This window comes from Haliotis rufescens, unplaced genomic scaffold (genome assembly GCF_023055435.1).
Source record: "Haliotis rufescens isolate VD_foot unplaced genomic scaffold, xgHalRufe1.0.p SCAF_13, whole genome shotgun sequence".
NCBI classification, from domain to species: Eukaryota; Metazoa; Mollusca; class Gastropoda; order Lepetellida; family Haliotidae; genus Haliotis; species Haliotis rufescens.
Genome location: NW_025963813.1, coordinates 4,545,739 through 4,554,859, shown reverse-complemented (window position 1 = coordinate 4,554,859; position 9,121 = coordinate 4,545,739). Strand labels below are relative to the sequence as shown.

Sequence of the window (9,121 nt, the reverse complement as noted above, 5' to 3'; positions counted from 1 at the left end):
AGACAATACAATATTTATTAATTCAAAAACTCAGCTCCTTGCAGTCGTTGCACAGCTACCCGATAATCTGAAGGTTGGGGTTTGTGGTGTGGTGCTGGTTCTGCAAGGCATGGAGGAGACGCGGCAGTTTTAGAGCCCATAACTTAACCCTGTCCCTGAAGGGGCTGGACTGCACGGACATGGTGGTGTTCAGCAGTAGATAGTGTTCCCCTGGCTCCGTGAACGCAGGCCAAGTCTGGTTCAGGCCAAACCGTACAGCGTTGTTGGGGTCTCTGAAATGTAGAGACAGGTGAGCTACATAACCTCGTATTATGCCACTTCTTTTCTCGTTTTGCAGACCGCCTCCGTGGTCAATTGGTAGAGCGTCCGCCCGGAGAGCGGAAGGTCTGGGGTTCGATCCCCGACCGCGTCATACCAAAAGATATTAAAAGATGGTACTTGTTGTTACCCTGTCTGGCGCTCGGCATTAGGGGGCTAAAGCAAGGACTGGTCGGCTCGGAGTCTGAGTCTGAGTTAGGTTTTCATGTTAAAAACTGCGGCATGGTATCTCAGTGAGCTAGCACTATAAATCGGCATCAGTCCGGACTAGTACAAGCAGCCACTCAAACACACACGTAAATGCACGTCGCTATATAAGTGCAATAATCTTGGACGCGACGTTAAACCCCATTTCACCTCACCTTTCTTATTTTGTAGAAGCGCCTGCGGTACCTTTTTCAAAAGTATAAAAATAGAATAAAATCAGCTTTGTTTTGTGGAAAATTTGAAATGTTTTTGTTTTACGTTATTGTTTGTAATAGACATTTTTCAGGACATGCATCTCAGTGCACGTTTCTTATATGTCAAATGCATCTTGCCTATGGACCGAACAGGCTTGAAGTAATGCATTAAAATACATTGTGTGTCCTGGAGGGTTTGGCCTATTCTGTAAATGTACAATGTGTAGAATTCACCCATTCCTTGCAAAGCGGGGTTTCATGTTTCGTCAGGTAGTCAAGGGCACAACAATTCACTCCCAAAAAATGTGCGAGAATCTCACTCTGATTACGATCCTTGGTCGGTCAAGATCACCACATTGGCAGATGCTCGCCACCTGAGTCAAGTGGGGCTAGTCTCACGATGGGGGCAGTGTTCCACGCGCTTGGTAGTCGACACATAACACGTTAAACAACAAACAAATATACAAAATGTTCCACATTCTGGGCCCCCTTCCACGATACTGGTCACTCTATTTCTACGATACTGACACATCCAAACTCAAATCCCTCACTGCAAAACAAACCTTTCTTATAAAGCTATTGGTTAAACATACCCATATTTTGCGAAATCTGTCAGCAGTCCCATCATTGTATGTGAGAGCTCCTTTTCGGATTGGTCTGGCACAAATGTAGTATTTGGGAACTGTTTCGCCATTGCAGCCATGTAGGCTTTGTTGAGACCGAAAGTGTAAAAAAGGTCTTCACCATGATTCATCCCCTTGCCATGACCAGGAATGAAAGATGGGATGTGGTCAAACACATACATGTAGGTCCTTTTCCCCGTCTTCAGGTGGCTGGTCAGCTTTGCATGAGCCCTCGCAAAGAGCGTTGCGGGGACGACCATCCCAGCATCACCAAAAGTGTTCATTTCTACCTGGAGATCAACGGTAGGACTGTGAGGCGGGAGATACACGTTAGCCACAGCCTGTGTCATGTCAGGAGACGATGCACCGAAATAAAGCTCCAGAATCTCTGGGATGAAGGTGTTAATGTAGAATCCCTTGTTCTGAACCGATGAGGATAAGGACATATTGAACTCTTTATCAGCCGCTTGTGCCATAACATTAAGGATTCCCCCTTCATTGCTTACAACTGACACCATGCAGTCAAGATTTTGAAGTCCTACCTGTTCCAGGTAACTTGGAGTATTTATTAGAACCAGTGGATCGTCTTTGACAAACTCACCATCAATAGTAGGTACAAAATAAAACTCGGCTAAAGCTGTGACAGGTTCATTTCCCATTGGCCACGATGCTGCAGTCAACGTCTTGGCAGGGATCGTTCTCAGACAGGTGATCATTGATGCGGTATCGATCTGGGAGGAACAGTTTACCTTATGGGCCAGTTCTCTTGCATATTTCAGAGAGTTCCGTGTATAAGCCCATGCGGACGAGACAGACCCGCTCTGCATGATTGTCCTCTGGAACAAACCCTTGGACCCTGGGTACAAGGCCTGGAATGCCACGCTGGCGGACCCTGCTGATTCTCCCATGATGGTGATACTGTTGATATCCCCGCCAAAAGATGCAATGTTTTTCTTGACCCATTCCAGAGCAAGATGTTGGTCCCAGAGACCATAGTTTCCCCTTGACACGTCATCGTTTGTGCTGAGGAACCCGAGCGGCCCCAGACGATATTGGATGGTCACCACTATTACCTGTCCATCGGCAACGATCAATGAAGGGTCATAGGTGAAAGCATCCCCTATGACGAATCCCCCTCCATGTATCCAAACAATAACAGGAAGGTTCCTGGTTTCTGTTAGGGACGCTGGAGTGAATACATTCAGTGTTAAGCAATCCTCGTCCCCAGTAACAATATCAGCACCAAACATCTTGAGAGACTGAAGGCACGATGGACCATATGAGTTGGCTTTGAAGGTGTGGTTAAATCCTGGATGTGGCTGTGGATGGTTGAACCGCCTAGCCCCTGTAGGCGGAACTGCGTAGGGGATTCCAAGGAATGCATGGTAAGGTGTCCAGTCTTCTGTTACGTTCGTGGTCCCCTCAATTACGCCCCACGGGGCGTTAACGACAGGTTGGGCGTTTAGGTTTTGTAAGGTGAACAGCAAGGTGAAAATCCCGATGACTGCCATTGTCTTGCTTTATAGAACAACCGTATTCTGAAAGCAGGGCTTATTTTATGTGTCAGTTACACAATCGCTGTGTTGGTCGAAACAGCTGCTGTACAAGATACCCTACTAACCTCTCGCTTACCTTCACTGCAGAATGTTCCAGACACTTTGTACATGTTCACAAATGATAATGAGTTGGGATTAAAGCTTTGATGCCTGTTGATATTATTTTTCTAGATTCAGACCTCATACTCTACAACGCAAAAGTCTTATATTTTATTTGCAAAATTTCCGCAGAACCTTTGTAAAACGTTTGCGTATGCGACGCGGGGACTAGGCAGAATGTTTGTAATTGTTTCCGCGTAGCTACGCAAACACACGCAATGGGACCAATAGTTTTATGACCCCCGAGCGTCGGCACAAGCGTGGTGTTGGAAGTTGTTCATGTACATCCCATATGGTGACTGTTTTTCACTATTCATATTCTAATTTCATTCATAATACCACACAATTACTGTACTCCTTGAAACTTTACAATGACTTCAAATCTTAAGTACAATATGTTGAACGAGAACAATGATAATGCGTTGTATAAAGAGGAATTGTGTCTGTCATCTTGCAGATTTAGACCAATTGATTATCGTGAATATGCATTATGCAGCTCAGAGTTTAACGTCGTATACGCCCTTCGACTTTCGCGATCGAGTTGAATGGTCCATGTCCATTGGAACGAAATGTAGAACGGGAGTACGGGCTTTGAATTTGGAAAAATACACGTAGGTTTGTTAAATATGATAAAAAACGAATTTCACTTGAATTCCTTTCATTCAAAATGTCTTCGGAACTTAAAAAATGCTTGAAAAATATAGCTGACTTGCTGGGAGATATGACAGCATACATGTGAGCTCTTTGTTCAAGCCGGAAATGACATGTAACAATTCTCTGTCTATTAATTATATGTTTGAATGTTATCAGTTCCGCTTTCTGAGATACAGTGATGTGAGTAACTACCACAAGGAGCAATAACTCTCTGCTGGAATGTGTGGTACCAATAATTCGATCAGGAAGCGTAATCCCTATCAATCAAAGCTGTCAATAACCTGAAAACCATATCTATCAGAGACACCCCAAGTAACGTTGAGTTGACAAGGATGATTCATTTTTATATTTCCTACAATTCAAAATACTTTAGTGTTACCTTTTTCATGGGTAGGGTGAGGTGAAATGGGGTTTAATGTCGCGTCCAAGATTATTGCACTTATATAGCGACGTGCATGTACGTGTGTGTGTTTGTCTGGCTGCTTGTACTATTCCGGACTGATGCCGATTTATAGTGCTAGCTCACTAAGATACCATGCCGCAGTTTTTTAACATGAATACCCCACTCAAACACAGTATACTGACTCCGAGCCGACCAGTCCTTGCTTTAGCCCCTTAATGCCGAGCGCCAGACAGGGTAACAACAAGTACCATCTTTTAACGTCTTTTGGTATGACGCGGTTGGGGATCGAACCCCGGACTTCCGCTCTCCGGGCGGACGCTCTACCACTAGACCACGGAGGCGGTCAGAGGTAGGGGCATATACAATAATTATATTGTTTCCGTGTGAATGTAAGTATTACTTGGCATCTCAGTTCTCAGCTTCATAATGCTTCACACAGGTGGTGTACCTGAATTTGTAATGTGTATATGGAAGCAAATGCATAGCATGAAAAACACTTGCTGTTTGCCAGTCTACAACAACTCAAAATAGTCAAACAAGTTTGTGTTGTCTATGCAATATCCTATCCTTGGGAAGCGCTGGTGCACAGGCATGTTGTTCAGTACAATATTTTTTATTAAAATCTTTTTCAATTTGTTTCCACCATGTTTAAGTTGCTTACTGATATTGCTCATATCAGTGTTCCCAAATCTCGTGTATCATTAAACACTTTAATGTTTCTCCTTCCTCATCTTACGTTAAAATATTTCAGATCATAACCATCATCTAAAACGCAACAGATGATGTCAAGGCATATTTGGGGGCACGGGTGGCCCAGTCGTCTGAGTCGCCGCGATTCGCTGTGCGGAGTTGCGTCACTTGGGCACGTCAGAAACCTATAATTGTGGGTTCGAATCCCGGTTCGTCCCAATTATGTTTATAGATTTGTCAGAACTATACCCCTGCTCGAAGGTTTAACCGAAGTGGTATACGTCTGAGACCTGCACCACTTCGGGCTTTCCTCCCACATTAAGCTGACACGCCGTGATATAACTGGAATACTGTTAAAAGCGGCGTTAAACCCAGCTCACTCAATGGCTCACTCACTTACTCACTCAAGGCATATTTTATTCGTATTTATTGTATGTACGGTCTTACAATTGATTTTATTAGTCCTCAAATCTTATTTCTATTGCATATGTTCACACACAGGACCGTTAGCTGATATTAGGAATGTAAAATCCAGTTGATCGTCCAGTTATCTTACTTAATGTTGTTGTTTTTTTATCAAATAAGAGGACTGTATACGACATACGTCAGTCTGAAAACGAAGTTTTTAAATTAGTTTTTTGAAAAAGACAGTTAAACGACAGTTGGGACAGGGAGGGTTGTATGGTAGCTGAAGCAGACAGATTGACAGCCTTTGTCGACGAGAGTTGCGTGCAGCGCTAGGTTATTTAAACGGCTGTAGCCTTCTAGAATACTATAAGGATGTCTGTGGCCAGTGACGGACGTAATTCAAACTCCGTCTACACTGACACCGCATCAAAGTTATTTGTGTACAGATTACATAACTTTTACTGACAGGGAGGGGAAAGAGGGGTGGTAGTTCTGTGTCTGCTGGGCTTTGCCTTTGACGCCACATGAGTGACATTGTGTATTCACGATTAAACTGACCTCATTATAAGAAGAAGAGATTTTACAAGAGGTATTAATCGCCCCGCGGGTACAGAGATACAGAGAAACACATCCCTCAAAATCCCAGAAATAAGCTTAAACTTACCCATCTCAAAATCAGAAATTAAAAGTGTAAACAAGCAAAAAATCACAAAAAATGGTATAACCTATATCTAAACTCAAATAGCCAAATCAAAAAAGTGCTCAGCAAACCACTAACCAAACCAAAAATTCTCCATCCATCCAAAAAAATCGACAGAGTAATCACTAAACTCCAAACAGGACACACCAACCTAAATAACCACCTAAAATTTAAAAAAAAACACACTACAGGTAACTGCCCACACTGCAAACAACCAGAAACCCCAGAACACTCATCCACTGCACACACTACCTAACACATCGAACCGCATTACAAACCACCCTCAATCTAAACAAGGCTCTAACTCTAGAAGCAATACTAAACCCACAAAATAAACTAGAAAACTTCAAGGCCTTAGGCGTATTCTTAATAAAAACGGAACTAATAAAACGCATCTAAAAACACAATAACCTACCAAATCAAAATCACATAAACAAACAAACAAACATCCACCATACCCAGCTCCCTTAGTTCTCCTCCCGAAACCCATCGGCATCTATTCCAAATCTCAAAATTCCCAAATTCTATATAAGCAACCCCTAAAACCCCCCTCTTGGGTTGCACAGACCACTTTCGCCCCTTTCGGAAACACATTAAATGGCCTGGCCGGGCCCGTGTGCGAAATACGCATCAGTCGGAAAGCGCACGTTAAATCTCCAAAGTAAGTAAGTAAGTAAGTAAGCAGAGAAACAGATGCAATGAATTACGATTACCATCATCGTGTACGTGTTTTCGTGAACGAATCAAATAATCGTTAAACAATTAAAAAACTACGTACAATATCAACTCTTAAGGATCTCACTTAGATTAGAGAATATGGGAATTACCAGGCTGTTTTTTTCTGAATTGTTCCAAATTTAAAATAAAAATCGGCAATGCATTTAAATGTTGCATTCGTGTTCCAATAATCATTCAATATTTCATCAATCGGCGGAATATCATATCACCTATTTTGGAGCATCCCCGCACCCAAATATTGCCGATGTACATGGTATATACTTTCAGTGCCAAGTTCTACTGTAGAAAACTCAAACCCAAGTGCACTTGCTGTTGGAGTTTGTTATCACCTGTGTCTGTGACTCGGTTACATGTGATAGTGTACAGCTTCTCCAGCACAATGAACATGGATGGAAATCAAATGTTCATATAAGGGTTGTGATGATAACTGAATCACAAAACAAGTTTAATGGCTTATCCCAACTCGGAATATAAATAGGGGGATTGCGAAATATTAGAGTATCATAACTACATGTATATCACGTATACAAATTACGTAAATAGCAAACGTCAGAACAATTAAATCTGGTGCTTTATTGTCATAAACTGATCATAAACATATCATAAATATTTACACACACATTTGATACGTTAGTCGCCTCTTACGACAAGCATAGTCGCCTTTTACGGCAAGCATGGGTTGCTGAAGACTTATTCTACCCCGGATCTTCACGGGTCGTTCACATTGTACTCATATGGGACATTGTGCTCGTATTGGAGATCAAACGGTATTTTAGCGTGACAAAATAATGCTGCAACTACCTCCCAACACATTCACGAAAGCATTACTTGAATAAGTTGTTTAATATCTTGTTTTCTATTTAAATAAAATGTAATATGTTTATAATCCAAATGCGATTATTATAATTAGTTTTGTAGGAGTACATGTAATGCACTTCATATTGTTATCAACGTTAACTGTGTGGCCACACTGATCAGGACGTCACTTATTCGTCAATTATTCGCGAATTATTTGCAACTAATCCGCGGATTATTCGCAATTTTACTTCAAAACACCAGAACAATTTTTTGCATGTAGTGTATGTTTCATATAGTTGTGTTCTTGTAACATGCTTGTTTCACGCCCATTATGTTCCTAAAAGTTGTCTGAAGGACATTTATTCTCATACTCACGCTTTCTACGAATCATGAATGACCTTGTGTGGAGTTTTATGTTCCACGTTTACCCCACCAATGCACTCTATCACAGCTGACGACGATTTAGCGAGTTGGACTTTTAGCTAACTGACTATTCCAGCATTATCACAGCGGGGAACACTATGATGGGGTTCAAAAATCGAACCGTTGCCTTCTGTGTGATGAGTGAACGCTTTAACCACCAAATCTTTGCCCCCTCACATTATTTCATAGTTTCAATTACGAAGAAATACGTGTTCCCTTCCCTTTTTGGGATACTTGAATCTCTACACCCGGTAGACCTACCTAAACATTCATGCTTCATGTGTATCGTTTATTCGAGGAAGTTACATATGCCTTCAGTTACTGGTTTGTCTGATCCTGACTGATCCAGAGAAGGTGAGTGAGTTGTGTTCAATGCCGCTTTGAACAGTATTTCACTAATTCTCACGGCGTGTCAGCTTGATGTGGGAGGAAAGCCCGGAGTGACCCAGGAAACCCATGGGAATGGTTCTGACAAACCCAGAAACATAGCCAGCACCGGGATTCACACAAACGATCATAGGCTCTTGACATGCCTAATGAGGCCTTTACACAGGATGGCGACCTTTGTGCCTCCCGTGTGAGACTATAACATTTGCCAGGCCGTCGTTGGAGGCTCCTAGGAGGTTGCCAAGGTCGTTCCAAGGTGGTAAACAGGAGGTTTAGACATCGTCATGGACGCCATGGTCGCCGTGAAGTTTTGAACATGTTCCAAACAGTCGCACGGAGGTCGCTGATGGGGTTGGTTGGTCAAAGGTGGCTCAAAGGAGGCCTTGCCGTTGTTGCAGAATGAAGGCACAGTGGTCGCCCAATGGTCGCCAGGTAATAGATGCGTTCTGCTGAAATATTTTCCCGTCAATTTGAGCGATGCTTCTGCCTCCCTTGTGCCTCCTTTGGGCGACCAACAGCGTGCATTAAACGATGACCGTGGCGACCGCCGTGCCTCCATTCGGCGACCACGGCAGCCTTTGAGACACCATGGCAATGCTTCTGCCACTGTTCTCCCTCATTTGAGCTACCTGTAGTGCCTCCTCAGCCTGCGTATAAATAGAGGGCTTGTACCTGCAGTGTTTCATTGTAGTCGCAGACGCAGCCCTGTGTTAAGGGTTTTGAAGGCACCCAACCCTCCACCGACAAGCTGCTGCGCCTTAAACGACTGGGCCAAGGATGATCGAAAGAGGCGACTAAATGGATGGGGTGGTCAGGCACAGTGACCTGCTTCATTGCATGTATTGACGTGGGACAAATGGACAAAACATTACAAAATATTTTATCATGAAACATGCGATAGATTTTGGATTTGGTGTAGTGAG

At 43.0% G+C, this 9,121-nt stretch overlaps 1 protein-coding gene across 2 annotated transcripts in view; it reads right to left on the bottom strand.

Moving 5' to 3' along the window:
• LOC124152365 (cholinesterase 2-like) overlaps positions 1-9,121 on the bottom strand; it is a 31,631-nt gene continuing 22,510 nt past the window's right edge. The window contains exons 1-2 of one of the 2 annotated variants that reach the window (XM_048394104.1): positions 1,313-2,954; positions 1-272 (exon numbers count right to left, since the gene is read on the bottom strand). In XM_048394104.1, the coding sequence (XP_048250061.1) occupies positions 56-272; positions 1,313-2,853 (1,758 nt within the window). In that variant the 5' untranslated portion in view covers positions 2,854-2,954 and the 3' untranslated portion in view covers positions 1-55. Of the gene's footprint in view, positions 273-1,312; positions 2,955-9,121 lie in introns of those variants that run through there. The other variant, XM_048394106.1, reaches the window with a different exon arrangement.